Source organism: Marmota monax, unplaced genomic scaffold (assembly GCF_021218885.2).
Source record: "Marmota monax isolate L192 unplaced genomic scaffold, Marmota_monax_Labrador192_F-V1.1 WCK01_AAM20220418_F8-fsc00101, whole genome shotgun sequence".
In the NCBI taxonomy this organism is placed as follows: domain Eukaryota; kingdom Metazoa; phylum Chordata; class Mammalia; order Rodentia; family Sciuridae; genus Marmota; species Marmota monax.
In genome coordinates this window covers 140,840-164,475 of record NW_026692786.1, presented here as the reverse complement: position 1 = coordinate 164,475, position 23,636 = coordinate 140,840, and the positions used below count along the sequence as shown (strand labels likewise).

At 37.3% G+C, this 23,636-nt stretch overlaps 1 protein-coding gene across 9 annotated transcripts; it reads right to left on the bottom strand.

Annotated features, from left to right (window-relative positions):
• Nucleotides 1–7,977: 7,977 nt before the first annotated feature.
• Nucleotides 7,978–23,635, bottom strand: Znf382 (zinc finger protein 382). 9 transcript variants are annotated; one of them, XM_046448026.2, is made up of 5 exons: nt 23,520–23,635; nt 20,804–20,875; nt 18,279–18,405; nt 17,853–17,945; nt 7,978–9,461 (listed from the first exon to the last, which is right to left on the bottom strand). In XM_046448026.2, the coding sequence occupies exons 1-5, from the start codon at nt 23,550–23,552 to the stop codon at nt 8,032–8,034; spliced, it is 1,755 nt and encodes a 584-aa protein (XP_046303982.1). In that variant the 5' UTR covers nt 23,553–23,635; the 3' UTR covers nt 7,978–8,031. The 9 variants fall into 9 exon arrangements, with proteins under 9 accessions (XP_046303982.1, XP_046303980.1, XP_046303981.1 ...); XM_046448024.2 differs by having other exon boundaries at nt 23,511–23,616; XM_046448025.2 differs by having other exon boundaries at nt 7,978–9,458; nt 23,511–23,616.
• Nucleotide 23,636: the final 1 nt, after the last annotated feature.

Here is a 23,636-nt window from a genome sequence, read left to right as displayed (position 1 = left end):
CTGTAGTATAGTTTTAAGTCTGGTATCGCTATACCGCCTGATTCACACTTCCTGCTTAGAATTGCTTTTGCTATTCTGGGTCTTTTATTTTTCCATATGAATTTCATGATTGCTTTATCCATTTCTACAAGAAATGCCGTTGGGATTTTGATTGGCATTGCATTAAACCTATAGAGAACTTTTGGTAATATCGCCATTTTGATGATGTTAGTTCTGCCTATCCATGAACAGGGTATATTTTTCCATCTTCTAAGATCTTCTTCTACTTCTCTTTTTAGGGTTTTGTAGTTTTCATTATATAAATCTTTCACCTCTCTTGTTAGGTTGATTCCCAAGTATTTTATTTTTTTTGAGGATATTGTGAATGGAGTGTTTTTCCTCATTTCCGTTTCAGAAGTTTTGTCGCTGATATACAGAAATGCCTTTGATTTATGCGTGTTGATTTTATATCCTGCCACTTTGCTGAATTCATTTATTAGTTCTAGTAGTTTTTTTGTAGACCCTTTTGGGTCTTCTAGGTATAGAATCATGTCATCTGCAAATAGTGATAATTTAAGTTCTTCCTTTCCTATTTTTATGCCTTTAATTTCTTTCGTCTGTCTAATTGCTCTGGCCAGTGTTTCAAGAACTATATTGAATAGAAGTGGTGATAGAGGGCATCCCTGTCTTGTTCCAGATTTTAGGGGGAATGCCTTCAATTTTTCTCCATTGAGAATGATGCTAGCCTGAGGCTTAGCATAGATAGCTTTTACAATGTCGAGGTAAGTTCCTGTTATCCCTAGTTTTTCTAATGTTTTGAACATAAAGGGATGCTGTACTTTGTCGAATGCTTTTTCTGCGTCTATTGAGATGATCATATGGTTCTTATTTTTAAGTCTATTGATGTGGTGAATAACATTTATTGATTTCCGTATATTGAACCATCCTTGCATCCCAGGGATGAATCCTACTTGATCATGGTGCACAATTTTTTTGATGTGCCTTTGTATCCGGTTCGCCAGAATTTTATTGAGGATTTTTGCATCTATGTTCATCAGAGATATTGGTCTGTAGTTTTCTTTCTTTGAGGTGTCTTTGTCTGGTTTCGGAATCAGGGTGATGTTGGCCTCATAGAATGAATTTGGCAGAGCTCCTTCTTTTTCTATTTCCTGAAATAACTTGAAAAGTATTGGTATTAATTCTTCCTTAAAGGTTTTGTAAAACTCCGCTGTATACCCATCCGGTCCTGGGCTTTTCTTGGTTGGAAGTCTTTTGATTGCTTCTTCTATTTCATCTATTGTTATTGGTCTGTTTAAGTTGTGAGTATCCTCCTGACTCAGTCTGGGCAAATCATATGACTTAAGGAATTTATCAATGTCTTCACTATCTTCTATTTTATTGGAATATAGGTTTTCAAAATAATTTCTAATTGTCTTCTGTATTTCTGTAGTGTCTGTTGTGATATTGCCTTTTTCATCCCGTATGTTAGTGATTTGAGTTCTCTCTCTTCTTCTCTTCGTTAGCATGGCTAAGGGTCTGTCGATCTTATTTATTTTTTCAAAGAACCAACTTTTAGTTTTGTTAATTTTTTCAATAGTTTCTTTTGTTTCAATTTCATTGATTTCCGCTCTGATTTTAATTATTTCTTGCCTTCTGCTACATTTGCTGTTGTTTTGCTCTTCCTTTTCTAGGGCTTTGAGATGAAGTGTGAGCTCATTTATTTGTTGGTTTTTCCTTTTTTTGAGGAATGACCTCCAAGCGATGAATTTCCCTCTTAAAACTGCTTTCATTGTGTCCCATAGATTCCGATATGTTGTGTCTGTATTTTCATTTATCTCTAAGAATTTTTTGATTTCTTCCTTTATGTCTTCTGTAACCCATTGATCATTCAGTAACATATTGTTCATTTTCCATGTGATGTAGGATTTTTCCTTCCGTCTTTTATCATTGATTTCCAGTTTCATTCCATTATGATCAGATAAAATGCATGGTATTATCTCCACCCCTGTATATTTACTGAGGGTTGCCCTATGGCATAATATATGGTCTATTTTTGAGGAGGATCCATGTGCTGCTGAGAAAAAAGTATATCCACTTGATGATGGTTGATATATTCTATATATGTCAGTTAAGTCTAGGTTGTTGATTGTGATATTGAGTTCTATAGTTTCTTTATTCAGCTTTTGTTTGGAGGATCTGTCCAATTGTGAGAGAGGTGTGTTGAAGTCACCCATAATTATTGTGTTGTGGTCTATTTGATTCTTGAACTTGAGGAGAATTTGTTTTATGAACGTCGCAGCACCATTATTTGGTGCATAAATATTGATAATTGTTATGTCTTGTTGGTAAATGGTTCCTTTTAACAGTATATAATGTCCTTCCTTATCCCTTTTGATTAATTTAGTCTTGAAGTCAATTTTATTCGATATGAGGATGGCCACCCCTGCTTGCTTACGAGGACCGTGTGCATGGTATATTTTTTCCCAACCTTTCACCTTCAGCCTGTGTATGTCTTTTCCAATCAGATGTGTCTCCTGGAGGCAGCATATTGTTGGATTTGTTTTTTTAATCCATGTTACCAGCCTATGTCGCTTTATTGGAGAGTTTAAGCCATTAATGTTTAGAGTTACTATTGATATATGGTTTGTACTTCCAGCCATGTTTGATTATTTATTTTCTTCTTCTTTTTTTTTTTAATGTAGTTTGTTTCTCCATGGTTAGGTTTCCCCCCGTCCTCTGTCCTTATAGAGGCACTTCCCACTGATGGTTTTGGTTATTGTTTTTCATTTCTTCCTCGTGTAGTGTTTTGCTCAAGATGCTTTGCAATGCTGGTTTTCTGGCTGCAAATTCTTTTAGCTTTTGTTTATCATGAAAGATTTTTATTTCGTTATCGTACCTGAAGCTTAATTTTGCTGGATACAGAATTCTTGGTTGGCATCCATTGTCTTTCAGTGTTTGAAATACGTTGTTCCAGGATCTTCTCGCTTTCAGCGTCTGTGATGAAAAATCCGTTGTTAACCTTATTGGTTTACCCCTGAATGTAATCTGCCTCCTTTCTCTTGTAGCTTTTAGTATTTTCTCTTTGTTCTGTATATTGGATATCTTCATAACAATGTGTCTTGGCGTTGGTCTACTGTGATTTTGTGTGCTCGGTGTCCTGTATGCATCTACAATTTGTATATCCGTTTCCTTTTTTATTTCTGGAAAGTTTTCTGTAATTATTTCTTTCAGCAGGTTACTCATTCCCTTGGTTTGAATCTCTGTACCTTCTTCTATCCCGATGACTCGTAGGTTTGGTTTCTTTATGTTATCCCATATCTCTTGGATGTTTTTCTCGTGGTTTTTAACCAGCCTTTCTGAGTTGGCTAGGCTCTTTTCAAGATGATATATTTTGTCTTCATTATCTGATGTTCTGGCTTCTACTTGCTCCACTCTGTTAGTGATACTCTCAATTGAGTTTTTAATTTGGTTTATCGTTTCCTTCATTTCTAGAATTATTGTTTGGTTTTTTTTTATAATCTCAATCTCCTGATAAAGATGCTTAACTTCTTCTTTTATCTGTCTATGTAATTCATTTTCAAAGTGTTCTTTCACTGTTTGGATTTGCTGTCTCGTATCTTCTTTAAGGTTCCATTCCATCTGTCTAAGGTATTCCTTGAGTTCTTTATATGACCATTTTTCTGCTGACTCTAGGTCCTCCTGAATATTTAGGCTGTCCTTCATTGTTTGTACTCCTTTTCTTCCTTGCTTTTTTATGCTGCTCATGTTACTTCTTGTTCTGTTTGACTGCTGAGTTACTGTTTACTCTTATAGATTTATTTGATGCTTGAGAGGAAAGATATTAGAAGGGAAGGGAAGAAGTCACTAAAGAGAATGAGAGTAGGCAGGTAGAATTCAAGGAAGGGGGAATAAGAAGATTGAAAAGAAATGAAAAGACAAAAGAAACAAGAATAACAAAGATTAGATAATAAAGAAAGAAAGAAAAGACGGAAAAAAAATTTTAACAAAAATAATAGTGATAATAAAAAATGAAAATTAAAATTAAAAAAAATAATAATAATAAAATAAAAAAAAATTTAAAAAAAATAGAAACATTGAAAAAAAATTAAAGAACAACAACAAATAAAAATTGAAAATGAAAGAAAAAGAAGAAAGAAAAAAAAAAAGAAAAAGAAAAGAAAAAAAAATGATAATAATAATAATAATAAATGCAGTCCTAGAGTTCTATTAACTTCTCTTCCAGTAGGTGGAGCTCTGCCCACTGGGCCAAGCTTCTCCTCTCAATAGGTGGGAACCATTCACTGTGCAGCAGCTCTTTCTCCTAGACTGGGCGGGTCTCCAATCCTGAGTGTCTAGGGCCTTGTCTTGTGTTTCCTCAAGCCAGGCCGTGCTCACCTGTGGCGCTCACCACAATACTGTCTACACGCCAGGTCTGCTGCTCCTGGGAGCCCTGTTTTCATGAACACCTGGGCTCACTCTCCCTGTTTGCCTCCCTCAGACCCTAAGTTTGTAGAGCTTGGGGCTGAGATCCCCCAGCGAATTTGCTTGCCCTCCTGTAGCCACGCCCCCGGTAGCTGGTGCAAGAGCCCTCAGTTGTCAGCACTGGTGGGAGCGGTAGCCGGGAGTTCCGCGCCGCGAGTCCTGCGCCACTCCTGGTTCCCTCGGTCTGGTTATTGCGTTCACAGGAGAGCTGGGAGTGGCCCTTAAGGTTTCCCCGCTGTGTGGAGAGAGATGACTAGGGGATTACACACCTGTCGCGCTGGTTTCACTGCAGTTATCTCCTCCGCCCATGACGCCATTTCTCTGCCATGGTGATATCCCATGCAAATGGTGACCGTTTGTTCCCTTTGCCGGATGACCAATGCAACGGGTGGGTCCTGACTGTCTCTCCCAATCCCCGTTTCAGTCCTGTGGCCACTGCCTATGAAGGCTCGGTTGGCTTTTACCTCTGTAAGTTCCTAAGGGCCGGCCAATTATTTCAGCGGGATCGTTAGTGCTGAGTCACATGAAGCAGGCGAACCGGAGCTTAATTGCCTCCGATTCGGGCTCTGTGTGTGTGTTCTGAGGGGCCCAGCCTGTACACCCCAGATCCACGTCAGCTCAGCATTGCCTAGTGATCCTGAGCAAACAGCATTTAGACAGTTTACGGCTCCCTATGCCCACGCAGTTGAAGATGTCAGAGACTTGATCTCTCTGCGCCTGCCACCATGTTACATCTCCTCAGTAATATTCATGTTGCCCTTACAGCTTCCTGGTATAAGCAAGTTCTTGGGATTATACAAACTGCTGCTTCTGTTTCCAGTCCAGATTTCTAGAAATGAAACTCTGGGCCGCGCTGACGAGCGTCCGCGCTTGTCTGCGACCGTAGCAGAGCCGCCCTGGCAAGCGTCCGCGCTTGTCTGCGCCCGTAGCAGAGCCGCCCTGGCCTCCGCAGCTCTTCAGCCCGGTGCCAGGCCCCTGGGGCCCAAGCGGCTGCCGCCGCGGCTCTCCGTCCCCCTCCTCCGGAGCACGGGTCCCCTGGCAGGGGGGTGCAGAACGACCCCAGAGCAGGCTCTGCCCGAAGGTGCAGCGGCGAACAGGCCACAGAGACGCTCGAGGCTGCAGTCCAGCCTTCGGAGGACAGGGCTCGGCACGCAGCCCAGCTGCAACCTCTAGGTGCGGCTGCCGGACAGTGTATACGGAGCCATCAAGACAGCAAGCAGAAAGCAAATGGCGGCTCCCGCGGAGTGGATTTTCGGCACAGAAACCACAGCCCCGCCAGCAATCCCAATCCACAAACTCTCCCTGTATAAAAAATATTCAAAAAAAAAGAAAAAAAAAAAAAAAAAAAAAAAAAAAAAAGGCGGGGCGCACTGAGCTTTCTTTGCCTCGGGTACTTACAATCCACTGCTGATTGCACATTCAGCTTCTCCGCCCGGAGCGAAGCGAAAGAGGAAGCAGATGGGAGCAAAGTGCCCGCGGCTCTGAGCAGCCAAGCGTCTCTTTTTCGATTTCTTTGTTCTTCCTGCTCCTTGGCAAAGTGGTCCACTACAGATTAACGGTGAAAGGAGCTTTAACAGACTGTGCGAAATCTCTATTAAAGCCGCTGCTTTGAGCACCACGCTCAGCACTTCAGCAACCCCCGTACGCAGCGGCCATCTTCCTGGAGCTAGCTTTTTTCTACTTTTTTTTTTTGATATGAATTCTTTGACATTGTATTAGGAGCTATGGATAAAGTCATTCTTCATTTTTTTCTAAACTTATTCTTACAATCATTTCACTTGAATAACTCCTATCCAGATGAATTCCCCAACGTTTAAGATTTAAGTTTTCCATATTCAACATTTACAAATGACAAGTAATATAAAGTCCACCCACTTTCCAACTTTCATATTCTCATAAGATTTTTTCTAGTTAGAATTCTCTGATGTTGAGAAAGGAAAATGTTGAGTATCTTTCTCTAGTATAACTTCTTTTAATTTTTTTTAGTTGTATATGGGTACAATACCTTTATTTTATTTGTTTTATTTTTTGTAAATAACTTTATTTTATTTATTCATTCATTTTTTATGTGGTGCTGGGGAATGAACCCAGTGCCTCACACATGTTAGGTGAGCGCTCTACCACTGAGCCACACCCAGTCCCTATTTATTTTATTTTTATGTGACACTAAGGATCAAACCCAGTGCCTCACATGTGGTAGGCAAGTGTTCTACCATTGAGCCAGAACCCCATATCCTCTAGTATAACTTTTCAAAATTTCAAATAAGTCATTAACTATGGCTAAAAGTTAGCCCTGTATTTATTATATTTGTCTGGAATTGTATTAAAATTAGAGCTGTTGCTAAAAGCCTTTCTACATGCATTATATTCATGTTCCCAGTTTTTCCAACATTGATTTAATTTTTCCCCTAGCATGAATTCTGTGGTTTGAACCACCACCATGTTGATAATATACATAGTAGTTTCCCTTTAGAGTAAATTATCTCATGCTGTGAAAATTCTGAGTTGTTTGGCAGTTATTTACCAAAGGTGATTGAGCATACAAATTCCCTAAGACCCAGAAATTCCACTCCCTAATTATATACATAAGAGAAGTGCACATATGTACACAAAAAGACTAATGTGTTCTCAGAAGCATTATTTATTATGACCCTAAGCTGTAAGAAATGTAAGAGGCAATCAATAGGAAAATGGATAAATTGTGATATACTCATATTAATGGAATTCTATATAGAATAAAAAGAAATGAACTTCTGTCACATGCACTAATGATTACACTGAGAGACAATGATGAATGAAACAAGCCAATTCTGAATGAATACACGGTACATAATCCAATTAATATAAAGGTTTATAATATGGAAAAACAAATTTATAATGTTAGAGGTCAAAGTTATGGTTAACTTTGAGGAGGTAACTAATTTTTATTCCATTTTTGCAAGAAGAAATAAAAGTTCTCACCTCCTTTCTCTCTTTACTCTTTTTTTTTGTTGTTGTTGTTGTTACTGGGGATTGAACCCAGGGGCACCTTGCTACTGAGCTATATCCCCAGTCTTTATTTTTTTTTTTGAGACGGGGTCTCACCGAGTTTCTTTGGGCCTTGCTAAGCTGCTGAGGCCAGCATCAAACTTGCAATCCTCCTTGCCTCTGCCTCCCAAGTTGCTGGGATTACAGGTATGTGCCACAATGCCCAGCATACCTCCATTATTCCAAATGACTTCTATTCACAGTGTATTCATGGGCCACTGCCAGCTGGCCAACTGTTTATTATTAGTTCATAAAAAGTATTGAAACTACTTTGTATCAAAATTGAAAATAATTTTAAATGTTCATAGCAATTTAAAGAGGACGTTTTGGTCCAGTGAATTTAATAAAAATTTAGGCTTTTATTTTCAAAGATTTTTGTTTAAATTTCCAACAATATTGTGTATGTATATGTGTTTTACAGGCTACCAAACAGTAAATACATGGCATATTATCTTAAATTACTAAATATTATTACACTTGCAAGCAACATTAGGTACAGGGTTGCTATGACTTGAAAAGCTTTTATTAAAAAAGTCACATCACTTACTGAATTCTCATAGTTTCTACTTTGTGAGTTTTCTGGTGGACAATGAGGTTTGACTTACAACTGAAGAATTTCCCACATTCTTTACATTCATATGGTTTCTCTCCTGTGTGTGTTTTTTGATGGCGAATGAGGTTTGATTTTCTACTAAAGGCTTTCCCACATTGAGGACATCCATTGGATTTTTCTCCCGTATGTATTCTGTGATGAACAGTAAGGATTGCCTTCTGGCGGAAGGACTTCCCACATTCATTACAAATATAGGGTTTTTCTCCTGTATGAATTCTCTGATGGAGAGTGAGGGTAGTCTTTTGACAAAAGGATTTCCCACATTCGTTACAAATATAGGGTTTCTCTCCTGTGTGAGTTCTCTGATGTACAGTGAGGGTTGTCTTCTGGATAAATGCCTTCCCACACTCATTACATTGATATGGTTTCTCCCCTGTGTGAGTTCTCTGATGATCAATGAGGTATGACTTCTTTCTAAAGGCACTTCCACACTGAGTACACTCATAGGCCTTCTCCCCTGTATGTGTTTTGTGATGTCTAGTGAGGGTTGCCTTCTGGCGGAAGGATTTCCCACAATCAATACAAAGATAGGGTTTCCCCTCTATGTGTGTTTTTTCATGAAGAGTGAGGGCTGTCTTCTGGCGAAAGGCCTTTCCACATTGACTGCAAACATAAGGTTTCTCACCTGTGTGAATTCGTTGATGTTCAATGAGGTATGACTTCCTTCTGAAGCCATTCCCACAGTAAGGACATTGAAAGGGTTTCTCTTCTATTTGAGATCTCTGATGCATAATAAAAACAGACTTTCTGCACAGGAATTTCCCATTCCCATATTTGTTGTATGCAGAGGACTTCTTTTCTATAAGATTATGTGGATGGATACCAAGATCTGACCTTTCTAGGAAGGCAATTCCATCTTTATTGAATTCAAAGGTTCTTTCTCCTCTGTGAGCTTTAGTCTGTGTAAATAACATTCCTTTCATAAGGAAGGATTTGTCACGTTCATTACATTCAAATGGCTGCTCTGGAGTTTGAACCTTCTGATATTGAGTAACTTCCTGTTTACCATCAACATCCTTTTCTGTTTGTTTATGGAAATTTATTGATGGTTGAATTTTCTCATGCTTAGTATTGAGGACTGATTTCTCCCAACCATTACTCTCACCAAACTTCTCTCTTGCAGGGTTTATATTTCTAATAACTAATTCTGAAATATTTTTCAAAACTTTTCCATCAGGTTTATTATATTCACATAACATTGTTTTTGAAATCATGCGGTTCTTGCCTGGAGTAAGGGTTTTCCCATACATATTACTTCTTTCCTTAGTAAGTTTTTTGTGATTGATAAACACAACTGATCTAGATTGCTTGTCTTGGAATTCTTTGAACTTCACTAAAACATCTTCAGCTTTCCCATCTTCTAGAAAAGAATACAATTAACAACATTGTAAGTCTTTTTATACATACTGTGGATTGCATGTATATATGAACAACTCATATGAAACTATCCGTCTTGCTACTGTGGTCTAAAAAAGGCTAGAATAAATAACCTCTTGGTAGATAAAACATAAACAAAAACCCTGCTGTGCCACCGAAATGAGGAAAAACTGGCATAAACAAAGAACAATTATATCTTTGGCATGCTGCAATTGTCAGCTGCATGGAGATGGTATAATAAGCACAAACAGAGGTGAACAGTAGATAAGAATTGTGAAAGAGTAATTGTTCTTAGATGGGAAAATTACGAGATAATGAAATGAGCCTAGCAAGGGAACCAAATAGTAAGTAGTGTAACAAGGAAAATTATTTAGGCAGAGATGAAAACCTACATATTTATTTCCTCATTTCTTATACAAATATTGTAAAATGCTTCCACTCATTTCTTCCTCATTTCCACTTATTCAATCCATAGCAAATGAACTTTCTCAAACTCATTTCCTAATGTACAGAAACACTGATTTACAGTCCTGGCCCTCACTGTCCATATGACTATGATTTATTTTCTCTTGAAGTAAAGAATCAAGAAAACATATTTCCATGAAGAATTATAAAGTTAACAAGAAGACAAATTATACTTGCAACATGAATATAATCATTATTGTATTATGATTGTTGCCACCATCAATTTATTCTCCCAGAAATGGTCAGTAATAAAATTCTCCTGACCATCAATTTAACCTCTTCTCTTTTCAATATGTTGAATTACTGTTTTTCAGTTTTAGAGGAAAAGGATTCAAGTTTTCCTCCCAATGTAGAAACATACATCAGCTTTGTTATTCTCTGTAGGGGTGTGAAGGAATAGATTCTTCAATGAATATGTAGGGTACTAACTGACCTTAAATATAATTGTTTTTTGGTTACTTGGGATTGAACCCAGAGGTACTTTATCACTGAGCCACATCACTAACCTGTTTTAATTTTAATTTTGAGACAAGGTCTCACTAATTGCCCAGGCTAGCCTTGAACTTGTGATCCTCCTGCATCAGCCTCTCAATTAGCTGGGATTCTAGGAGTGCAGCAGTACATCTGGCTTAACTATATTTTTTCTATAAGTTCTTGACTATATAATAGTATTATTACCTATCATTCACATTTGGGGGAGCAATTTCAAGGGTAGATTCAGCTTACCTATGATACATTTTTATTTATAATAGCACTATACTGGAAAAAATTTCAAATATCCATCAAAATGTAAACAGATAATAATGTATTTTGTATACACACACAATGGAATTATACCTCAGCAAGAAAAAGGAAACCTATAATATATAATGGCCAACAGGGATGATTCTCATTTTTCAGAGTGTAAGATTTATGCAATAAAGTACATATATGATATAATTCCACTTATGTGTAGTTCTTAAACACGTAAGACTAGGCTATTTGGTAATTGAAGTTAAATTGTCTTCCTCAGAACCTCAAATAGCTCCAAGATATGCTACTATCCATTTTTTTTCCCCAAGGCCTTCACATGGTCTTTCTACTTTTCAGCGTCTAATTTGTCTGAAATTGGCATAAAAGTAGGGTCTAGACCATCCATTTCAAGAAATCTTTTAAAAACCTGATGTTTTAACATGACTATTCCATTTAAATGCTCAATTTGATAATTTTGCTTTCCCAGCCCAAAACATGTGCTTTTATTAGTCAATAATTATATAGTCAATTGACTATCTGAGATATTCTGAGTACACATTAACATGTTGTTATACGAGGTGAGGGAATGTTATTTCAGCAGATATATCTAAAAAGAACTTAACATTAAATGATTTCTGAATGAATTCACTGCATGGCACCATAAGATAATGAATAAGGTAACTATTAAATACCTAGTCTGCTACAAGCTATAGTAAGGAGAGGCAAAATAAAGGACTTTAGCTAGGTATGTTGATCCATTCCTGTAATCCCAGAGACTCAGGAGACTGAGGCAGGAGGATCAGAATGCTGAGGAGGCCAGCCTGAACCTGTCTCAAAATACAAAATAAAAAGGGCCAGAAATATAGGAGAGCACTTGCCTACCATGTATGAGGCTTTGGGTTCAATCCCCAGCATTAAAGGAAAAAAAACTAACAACACTAAAAAGACTCCAATGGAGAGTGACTATGATAAAAGGTGAATGTTGATATATTTTGAAGCTCTGTTAAAGACTGTTATAACTTTTTGTTTGAACTGGAGATTTAACCCCAGGGTCACTTAACCACTGAGTTTCAAACCAGATACTTTTTAAAACATTATTTTCGGGCTGGGGATGTGGCTCAAGCGGTAGCGTGCTCGCCTGGCATGTGCGTGGTGCTGGGTCTGATCCTCAAAACCATATAAAAAAATAAAGATATTGTGTCCATCCAAAAATAAAAAATACATATTAAAAAGTAAATAAATAAAACATTATTTTCATTTTAATACAGAGTCTCACTAAATTACTGAGGCTGGTCTGAAACTTGCAATCCTCCTGCCTCTGCCTCCCAAATCTCTGGGATTACAAGTGTATACCATCACTCCAAGGAAAGGCCAGAAGACTGTTATAAGTTTTGATATTATGTGGACTTGGGTTGTGACTCAGTGGTAGAACACTTGCCTAGCATGTGTGAGGCACTGAGTTTGATTCTCAGAACCACATATAACTAAATGAATAAAATAAAGGTTCATCAACATCTAAAAAAATTTTGATACTATGTCCCTCTTTATTGCTATAATATTCCATGTGCTGAAATTTGCTGTCTGATACATAGTCACTACATTTTCTTTTACTAAGCATTTATATGTGTAGCAGAGTCTGACTCCATTTTTGATGCCTTACTGCTGCTACCTTTCTAGACTTGTCTTTATTTCTCTCTTTTTTTGGCAATATTAGGAACTGAACAGCAGGGCTTTGCACATGCTAGTCAAGCACTCTACCACTGAGCTATATCTCCAAACTTTTCCATTTTTTAAATTTTGAGATAGGGTTGTACTAAGTTGCCAAGGCTGGCCTTAATCTTGTGACTCAAGGTTCCTGAGTTGCTGAGATTATGGGAATGTGCCACCCAACTCTAGCCTTTTATTTACTTATTTTTAAATTTTGAGACAGGTTCTCACTAAACTGCCAAGAATGTCCTCAAACTTGTGATCCTTCTGCCCTAGCCTCTTGAGTAGCTGGGATTACAGGTCTGCACCACATGCCCGACTATCTTTCCCCCTTTTTTTTAAACCATCCTACTTTACACAGGTAAGTCAATATAAAACACTCATGCTCTGTGATTAAGGTGTGTGCCACTGTGTCCAGAGACAATGAGGTAACTTATGATGGTGTTTTAACATCTTAGTCTGCAAATTCTATCACCTCTATTTATTTAGGCTTGTTCCCTCTCTCAAAATATTTATTATATTGTATACTCACCCTTCTTGTGATAATAGGAGATGATATAAAGCCCATATGATGAGAAGAATGACTTAGGCATTGTGATATAGTTAGGCTACTACCCAAGAATCACTTGAACACAGTATTGAGATACTGATATTATGACAGTTGATCTGACAACCAAGAGGCAACTAAGTGATTAGTGAGTTGCTGGACAAAGGGATGATGTACATCCCAGGTGGGACAGAATGAGACACTATGAGATTTCATCATGCTACTCAGAGCAGTGTGCATATTAAAACTCATGGATTACTTATTTCTGGAATTTTCCATTTAATAGTTTTTGGACTGTAGATGACCCTGTAAGTAACTGAAACCTTGGTTAAGGCATATTACTATATTAAACAGTAATAACAACAACAATAAAACCTAACACAACCATAAATATGAAAAGTCAATATATGAAAATTGTGTTTATATAAATCAGCAACAAACTAGAAGAAGTAAATTTAAAAATCCTGCCTTGGGCTAGGAGTATAGCTCAGTGGTGCATGCAAAAGGCCCTAGAATTCAGTAGTCAGAGCACACAAAAAATCCTACTATTTACAATATCATAAAAAATATTAAAAATATAAACTTAATTAATAATGTACAATAATAAAAATAATAAAACACTCCTTACAGCAATTTGGAAAGCTACTAAAATGGAAAGCTAAAGTATGGTTACAAACCAGAAGACTCAATAGTGCTAAGATATTAGTTCTCTCAAATCCTGGGACATTTACTTAAAGAAATAAAGAAGTTGATTGAAATATGTACTTGAGAAGAAAATGACCTAGAATGCCAAAACAATTTAAAAGGGAATAAACTTGGAGGACTTAAATTAACTGTCCTCAAGACTCATTATAAAATCACAGTAATCACAGAACAGGTAGTATTGGAAATATGACTTAAAATATATCAAAGGAAATAATAGTTAAAAAATGGTGTGACACAAATATGATCAAATAATTTTCTATATGATCACCAGAACAATTTGATTCAATTTAACAAATAGTGATGGAACTAATTGAGATCCATATGGAGGAAAATACCCTTGAGGACTTACCTCATATCATAAGTGAAATTTAACATGAGATAGATCATAAAATTAATCATAAAAACAAAAATATACACAACATTCTCAGAAGAAAATATAGGGAACTACCATAATAACTTGGACAGATATTTGTGAGATCAAAGAACTAATTATAAAAGAAAAAATGGCTAAACTGGACTTCCTCAAAATTAAATACTTCTGTTCATAAAGATACCTTAAAAATGAATAGGTACACCCTGGGCCAAGCCACCATCTTCCCTTGCCTGGATCAATGCATTGACTGGCCTTCTACCTGACCTTCCTAGATCTATATCTATCTTCCTCTCAGTCAATTCTCAACCATGCCACTTTCAGCTACTATACTACACCAAGGAACACAATTTTAATAAATTCCAACTGAAGTTGAGCTGGGCACATTTGTTCAGGTCCATAATCCCAGCTATACAGGATGACTTCAAGCTTGAGTCCAGTCTTGTCAACTTAGTGAGGAGACCCTGTCTCAAAAAAAATTGTTTTTAAAGGGTTGGGGATGTAGTTCAGTGGTAAATTGTCCTTGAGTTTAATTCCCAGTATTGTAAAAAACAGACAAACAAACTGATATTAGATCATGAATGCCTTGTTGAAAACCTTCCAATGGCTCCCACTTTAGCCATAATAAAAGTCAAAACCCTCACAGCGCCCTCCAAGGACACAGGTGCCTCAGGCCTCTTAACCTTCAGGCCTCTTCTCTCTTTTCTCCCCTTCCCCCGCCATTCACTCTGCTCCAGTCACAGATGACAAACAGAACTACCCTCAGTGCTTTTCACCTACTGTTCTGCATAAAAGGGACCTGCATTAAAGGTCCCTTCCTAAACTCTGCTAGGTCCACTTCCTCTCTTCCCTTAGGTCTTCACTCATATTTTCTTTTTTTAAAAATTAACTCCCTGCCTTGTAAAAAAAAAATTCACAACCTCCTCACCACATTCTCTTCCTCTGCCTCACTTTTCCCTCCTTTCCACTTTTCATATTACATACCATACTATTCTACGTATACCTCTTTATGGTGTTTCTGGCATGGATCCCCCAGCAGAATAAGTGCTTTATGAGGCAAGAAAATTCAGCTGTACACACAGTGCCTTGAACAGTGACTATCACACAGTACAACAATGGTAAAATAAGAAAGATCAGTATAAATAAGTATCAGCTAATATAATATTTTTCTCTTTTTCTTCTTTGGGATCCTGGGTAGGTTAAAACGCTAAATACTTAAGAAAATGAATAGGCACACTAAAGAATAGAGGAAATATTTGCAATGTGTACATCGAACAAAAGATTCCTATCTAAAATATGTAAAAAATTCCTATTACTCAATGAAAAATATATACTACCCAATAAAAAAATCAACACTTGAGTGAACACCTGTAACATAAAAAGCACTTAAAATTTTTTTCAACATATAATTTATAAGAGAAATCTAAGTTAAATTGGAAAGATATACTATCAGGAAGTAATGTAGAAGAGAATGTGGGATAAAGTTCTTATACATTGCTGGCAAAAGTCTAAGATGGCACAGTAACTTTAAAAAACTGGCAATTAACATATACCTGATTTATGAATCAACAGAATCACTGTTAGGTGTTTACTGAGGAGACATAAACACCAATGTCCACAAAAAGATTTTTATAAGAATGTTTACAGCAGCTTTATTCATAATGTATCCAAACTAGAAAGACCCCAAATGTCTATTAATAGAACATAGAGAAACAAACTGGTATATTTGTACAATTGAATACTATCCCACAATTAAAGTAAGAAACTATGTATAAATGCAAACAAGTGTAAATTTCTCAGACATGGAGCCCATATGACAAAGGTCTATAAAAGGCAAAACGAATCTCTGCTGGTGGAAATCACAACTGTGATTATCCTGGGGAGGGACTGATCTGGAGGAGACCTGACAGAACTTAATGGGATGTGAGAATATGGGTTGCTACTTTTGTACAACTCAAAGAAATTACTGAAGGTCACTTTGTATGAAATACCTACAAATCTTGGAATGGATTCTTGGTAAGTTAACAGTGAGCCAATATTTCTATAAACAGAAGGCAAACAAGAAAAACATTTATATGAGAAATGATATTGAAAACTAAAATTTAGATTTTTAGAGTATGACAGTCAGCCACATATGGACACTTCACAGATCTCAGGTCTTTTTTTTTTTTTAAGCTGTAGATGGACACATGCCTTTATTTATTTTTATGTGGTGCTAAGGATTGAACCCAGTGCCTCATATGTGCTAGGCAAGCACTCTACCATTGAGTCACAACCCCAGCCCAGATCTCAGGTCTTTAGAAATAGATCCCTAATTAGATAGTTATCATAAAAAAATTGATCTGGGCATAGCGGTGCACACCTGTAATCTTAGCTACACGGGAGGCTGACATGGCAGGATTCTAAGTTTGAGGCCAGCCTGGGCAAATTAGCAAGACACTATCTCAAAAAAAAAAAAAAGAAGGTGAGGGGGCAAGCATACAGGTACATGCCTATAATCCCAGCAGTTTGAGGCCAGCCTTGGCAAATTAGTGAGACCCTGTCTCAAAATAAAAATATAAATAAAAAGGGTTGGAGATGGAAGTAACTTAGTGGTGGACCACCCTGGGTTCAATCCCCAGTGTGGAAAAAATAAATAAATAAATAAATAAATAAATAAACAAACCCAGTAACATAATGTGAATCAATATATAAAAATGGCTGGGAATGAAACTTAGTGGTAGAGTACCTCTGGGTTTAATTCCTAGTAAAACACACACACACACACACACACACACACCCCTAGAAAATAAGTGTTGGTGAAAATATGAAGAAATAGGAACCCTTGCCCACTATGGTAGGAATGTAAAATGATGCAGCTGATATGGAAAACAGAATGGTAACACCTCAAAAATTAAGCATAGAGTCTTGACAGGATCCAGGAATTCTATTTTTGGGAACATACCCAAAAGAATTAAAACCAGAGACTCACGATGATACATATGCTTATACATAGCAGCATTATTCATAATAGCAACTCAACTCATTCATGAATGAGTGAATAAGCAAAACATAGTATATGTATATGTAAACAATGGAATTTTTTTTTAAAGAGAGAGAGAGGGGAGAGAGATTTTTTTTTTTTAATATTTATTTCTTAGATTTTGGCCGACACAACATCTTTGTTTGTATGTGGTGCTGAGGATCGAACCTGGGCCGCACGCATACCAGGTGAGCCACATCCCCAGCCCCAAAATGGAATTTTTTAATGTTTATTTTTTAATTGTAGTTGAACACAATACCTTTATTTAAATTTATTTATTTTTATGTAGTGCTGAGGATTGAACTCAGAGCCTTCCATCTGCCAAGCAAGCGATCTACCACTGAGCCACAATCCCAGCCCAACAGTGGAATATTAATCAGCCTTAAAAAGGAAGGAAATCCTGAAACATGTTCAACATGGAAGAGCTTTGAGGACATTAAGTAAAATAAGCCAGTCACAAAAAAGGAAAAATGCTATATTATTCTACTTATAAGAGGCACCCACAGTAGTCGAATTCACAGAGTCAGAAAGAAGAATGGTGGTGGCTAGGGGCTAGGAGTTCTAGTAATGGGAAGTTATTGTTTAAAGGGTACTGAGTTTCAGTTTTTCAAGATGTAGAGTTCTGGAAATGGATGGTAGTGATGACTGCATAAAAATGTGAATATACTTAACACTGCTGAAGTATATGCTTAGAAATATTTAAGATGGTAAATTTTCTGTTATGTATATTTTACCACAATTTTTAAAAGTAGGTCCCTAAAAACATGCAAAGGTATCAACTACCTGAGTTTTGATGTCCACTGGACTTTTGGCTGTATAGACTCACCTAGGTAGCTCTGACTTGCAAAAATTCTCTCTGACCATAGTTCTTCTCCTTGTTCCAACTTGCGGATCATATCAGGCTTAGTTATGTGAAATCCTGAAAATGAAAAAGAGACTTGGTCTAAACTGGACTCCAAAATATTGAAGGAAAAGAAAGATATAGCATCAAGGTGGCAGGTGAGGGGCATGCTAACATCTTATTAAGTTAATATCTTGCCCTCAGCAAGATTTCTGCTAACAAAAAGAAATTTATCATTTTTGATACCTGCAATCAAAATTCTTTATATTTCAGGATGTTTTTCCTGTGGTGCTTGGATCCAACCCAGGGTCTTCTGCATCTAAGTATGGGCTTTTCCATTCATCCCCACCTGTTTTAGGAATTCTTAAAAGGAAGTATATGATATTGAAAGATTCAAGGAGGGTCCCTTACCCACAGAAATGAAGTGGCAATAGTTTTCCAACATCACATCCCTGTAGAGGGCCTTCTGAGCAGGATCCAGTTGCTGCCATTCCTCCTGGGTGAAGTCCACAGTCACATCCTTGAATGACACTGATCCCTGTAAGGGCATACTCTAGTTCATCCTGAAGTGATCGGAAATGGGTGAGAACTAGATATTGGAAACCTAGTTCTAAAAATGTTCAGTGATCAGACAGTTTTTAAAATTATTTTATATTATAAAATTTCTCTCTGAAGATATATTTATCGAAATTATTGTCTCATGCTAATATGTATATATATTACATATGTGTACATATCTATATACATGTATGTATGTATCTATATAGAGTGATCACATTATTTGACCTGAATGTGACTGGCTATCTGGTGGATCAAAATGAATACAATCCTGATTCTGCTCATGAGAAAGTACAGGCTACGAGAGAGGCATACATGCACTCAATAGGTATTACATATGCAATGACAGAAATACATACAAGGGAAAGTGTCATAAAGCAAAGAAAATTTTCATTTTGTACTCTGAAGCTTCACTGAGGACATAAAAGTTTTGTACTCACAATAAATTTGTTTTGTAGGAATACAGGGCATCTGCTTTTAAAAATTCATGGGGAGAAGAAAACCAGTTAGTAAATTCAGGAAATAGCAAAAGGTATAGTATGTTAGGAAACAATTTTTGAGCTCTGAAAAGGAAAAGATATGGAAGAAGGTAGGAGTTTTATTATGGAATAATACTGAACTTTTTTTCCTTTATAGCAGTGGTCTTTAAAATGTAGTGAATACATTCCCAAAATATTCATGGTTACATATAAAATAACAAATAGGCATTAATGGCAATCCATATTGTTAATGATAACTGCTCTCAAATATATACTGTTAACATTTTCTTCTCTTCCAGTATAATGTCTTATACATTCCACTATGATGCAAGCCCCATTTTGAGTCTCTGTTTTAAGGAGTATAAAGAACATGAAAAACATAAGTAAATACATGTTATATGATAAAATTTTTACTTTTGAGGCAACACTTTCAATGACTGGCAAAGATGCTTATGGTGTGTTAGGTAGGAAAGACAAGAAACCACTTAGAAATTCCTCATAGGTTAAGATCATAGTAATGAACTGAGAGAAGATAGGTGGTTACTAGATGATGAAAATCAACAGAATTGGTCACAAATTGGCTTTAGAGTGGAAAAAAGAAAGGCAGGACTATCAGATTATCTGAATAGGCAAGTGTATAGGTGCTAGGACTAGTAAATAGAAATGGGAAAAAGAGAGAATAGGCTGAGCAAAAGGAGGTTATAAGGTAACCTTAGAAAGATACTTAAAGTGAAGTAACATATAGGGGGTGATAACTATTGGATGTTGAATATATGGTTCAGACACTTAAGAGGTCAAAGTGAGACCCACTGAAATCAAGAATGTGTAGCCTTCACAGTGAATCTGACGTGTACAGAGAAAAAGGCTGTAAAGAGAAGAAAACCAATTAGCACCTGGGGAAAACCAGTATTTTAAAGGTTGGTAGATGAGGAATTTTCTGTAAGAAAAATAGGACAGAGTACCACTTTTGATTTAAGTGTAGATATTTCAGGAGTGGACTAGCATATGCATTTCCTTCCCCTGTACAAACATAAAAAATGAGAAGAAACTAAAAAGAATAAGTCAATAACAGCACTGGAATACTGGAAAGATTTTTCACTGGCAGGCCACAATTTGTAGAAACTGTTGGCAGACATGAGTAAAATAGGAAGACAGGAGAAGAGGAATACAAAACCTGAGTTTTCACTGAGGTTGTGGCTCAGTGGTAGAGTACTTTCCTAGCATGTGTGAGGTACTGGGTTCAATCCTCAGCACCATATAAATAAGTAAAATAAAGTTTAAAAAAAACCCTCAGTTTTCTATACAAGTTCATATCAAATCTCCATACTGAAAAACCTCACAAAACATGACATCCTTCCACAAAGTAATAATATGAACTACCCATTCTACCTCCCACCATATCATTGCAAAAATCTTGATTAGTGGAGATAAGCAAGGTTTTTCTGTCTGCTCCTTGACTAGTTACAACTTGGGTGTAGAAGTAGGGTCAAGAGAAGGTAGATTCATTCCAAGTAATATATTTCCATTAAATCAAGACAATAGCTTTCTGTTACAGCAGTATGTTAGTGAGAAGACTGAGAAAGGAGATGATGAATGATATATCCAATCACACTTGGGGAAGGCTTCAGTTTATCTGGCTGGAAGGGAGAATTTGGAAACAGGGTTGCAAATAGGATAAGGTGGGTGAAACACTGAGGGTGCAAAATTTAGGAAGGCATAGCACTAACAGTATACCTTAAAAATCGTACCTCACGCCATTTGCTTGCCTCACCCTAATCTGGGTCCTGACTGAAGACATTTCATGAAAGCAAATCTCAACATCCAGGAAGTTTAAGTAACATTGCTAAATAAATGTTCATATTCCCTGGGGAAAAGAAAAGAGAGGAAATATCATCTCACCTTAGACATAGCTTTGAGATTTGTAGGAGATGAAACTTCTCTTTGAACTCTTCTTTTGGTAAGGAAAGAGTCCTATTGAGGCAAAAATAGAGATATATAAGGAGCCATGTGAGTACATACTTGACTTAGATCTTCCAGAATAACTAGGTAAAGCTATATTAATTTTCACAGTTTCATCACTTGCCCACTGCATACACTTCAGAAATACAGGCTAGAGGTTAGTGGGAACATGGGACAAATTCAGCTTTTCCCCAATTCTAGAACCCTAGTCTCTTGCTGATGAAGAATGGATTCTAGGAACCTGTAAAGCCTGTTAAGCTTGGAAAGGAAACATTGTTTTACACCCTGTGACTCTACCTCCCATCTCCCATGGAGCACAGGTTTGTATGTTTCCAAATTGTTTTTCATGGACTGTCCATTTACACTGTTACCAACAGTGCATGAGACTATCTTCCCATGCCCTGACAAACAAGTTCAGAACTTTTCAATCTTTGCCTATTGGTAGTTCTAAAGTATACACTTACTATGATGAAAATAAGCTTATTTCAATAAGTTAAAAGCCATTCCTTATTTCTTTCTTAATGCATTTCCTTATGTTTATTTTATTTACTTATTTATCATGGGTTTTTAGGTTTTATTGTTTTTGTTTTTTGTGGTGCTGGGGATTGAACATAGAGCTTTATGCATGCTAGGCAAGTGCTCTACCACTGAGCTGTACCCCCAGCCTGTATCTTCTGTGTTTTTTCTTTTTCTCTAATTTAGGAAATTAACCCTTTACCTATTTTAAGTTGCAAACAAATTTTCTTGGTTTGTCATATGACTATTAGTGTCTTTGCCTTTTGAATATTTTTTTCTCCTATAAGTTTTATTTAGTAGGAGCTGGGGATATAGCTCAGTTGGTAGAGTGCTTGCCTTGCATGCACAAGGCCCTGGGTTCAATTCCTAGCACCCCCCCCCCCCAAAAAAAAAAAAAAAAGAAATCCACTTTTATTATCTGTACACGTGGAAAAATAAGATTACGTACCCCATTTGAATCAAATATGATATGTGAAGATCATTGTAATATTTTGAGCAATAAAAAAGTTTTATTTAGCAATACCACATACTATATAATCTAAATAATTTCAACTGATGGTAAATGTGATCTTTATCACACATTCAATTTCCCTAGGTGACTAAGTCTGAACATTCTGTTTTTCTACTCAACTTTTTATTGCTTTACCTGAAGAACATTACTTAAGAAGCAAGGTTGCTGAAATTAAGTATTCTGTTGTAGTACATGTATGGGAAATAGAAAAGTAACTGTTTAAGCACACTTTGTACTCTGTAGGGTTCCAGACAGAAGGAATATTATTTTGCTAAGCAAAGTTTGAAATGTTGACTGCTGCAGTGAATATTTTAGTTACCAAAATAATTATTTTATCTGGGCACAGTGGGGCACACCTGTAATCCCAGCCACTTGGGGACTGAGTCAGGAGGATTGCAAGTTTGAGGCCAGCCTGGGCAAGACCCCAAATAAAAAATAAAAAGGCTGTGGAGATAGCTTAGTGGTAGAGTCACCATGGATTCATCCTCAGTAAAAACAGCAGGGAAAAAATTCAATTATTTTAAGTACTAAAATGAGACTGGTCTTGTAATTAGAAGTGTTATCAAAGACTCTTAGAATGCGTGAAGACGCTATCAGCCTTGATTGAATCCATGAGCAAGAAAATTCACTAATATATGTGTTAAAAGTGGTAGTTATGGGTAAAAATTATTTTTTCCTGCATGCTCTCCATGAAACACTGTTCGACACATTGATTTTGGTTATTATGGTGCTTACAGGACACGAATCTAACCTCCTGGGAATTATGAAAATCTTACTATTGCTTTTTACTACTTATACTTCTATTGTATTTGCAAAATTGCTATTTAGTTAAAATTCTGGAGGTAGGCTTCATGGCTACTATTCAGATAATCAAATATAACACAACCAACTAGATGTGCTCTTACAGAATTCTTCAATCATTTAATATTTAGGTTACCATAGTCACAAAACCATCAGAAATAAACGGTAGGTCATACACACATAGTGATCTTCAATTAAAGATTCTTCCGAAAACCACCAACCCATAGCCCCCCACATGTCATTCATAGCCACATAAAGCACACTATGCAATTCCAGGTAAAGTCACAATCACATTCACAAATCACTTTCAACTCTCCACATGCAGTCTCGAATACTACTCACACCTAATCTAAAACTACACACACGCAGGGGAAACCTCATGCAGCCACACAGCTAAGTCTATCTTTCACACAATCGGAGGGTACATCCCAAAGAGTGGCACGCACCCAAAAGGCAGCAGGTTGTGTACAGGGGAACACCCCCAAACATATATACACACTCGCAGCACCCGCTATGCGCAGGGACACGATTTGCGCGACAGAATTCCTCTGGGTTGTCAAACAGGCAAAATCCCTCTTCGCAGGGCTAGCTCCAGGTCACTTGACGGTCATCCTCAGGGTCACACCCACGAACCACGCCCGAGGCCCTGCTCTTACAGATCTGAGCGTTCGAATACTGCGGTCCTGGTTCCCTCCCCTAAACTGCTAGGCTGGGATCGGACTCCGGGTTTCCTCCCCGATCTCTCCTCTCCCTGAGTCTGCTCTCCCGGCAGGACTTCAAAGCTCCTTCCTCGGCCTCCTGCGAACCCCTAAGACCCACCAGCCTCACCCCCGGCCGAGCCTGTTGTCTGCGCCTGCGCATTCGCGCCGTGGGTTTGCGCTCCCAGGAGTCTCCGGGGCGGCCCGTTAGTTGCTGCGCGGTCCTGGTTCCCCGCGCTCCGCGGTT

Bases quoted from the DNA above. Each gene is read 5' to 3' on its own strand.
- Znf382 (XM_046448024.2), bottom strand. From the start codon at position 23,552: ATGCGCAGGCGCAGACAACAGGCTCGGCCGGGGGTGAGGCTG. The intron at 20,876-23,510 runs GTGGGTCTTAGG...TTGCCTCAATAG, and splicing joins CTCGGCCGGGGGTGAGGCTG to GACTCTTTCCTTACCAAAAG. The intron at 17,946-18,278 runs GTAAGGGACCCT...TTTCATTTTCAG, and splicing joins TTGCCACTTCATTTCTGTGG to GATTTCACATAACTAAGCCT.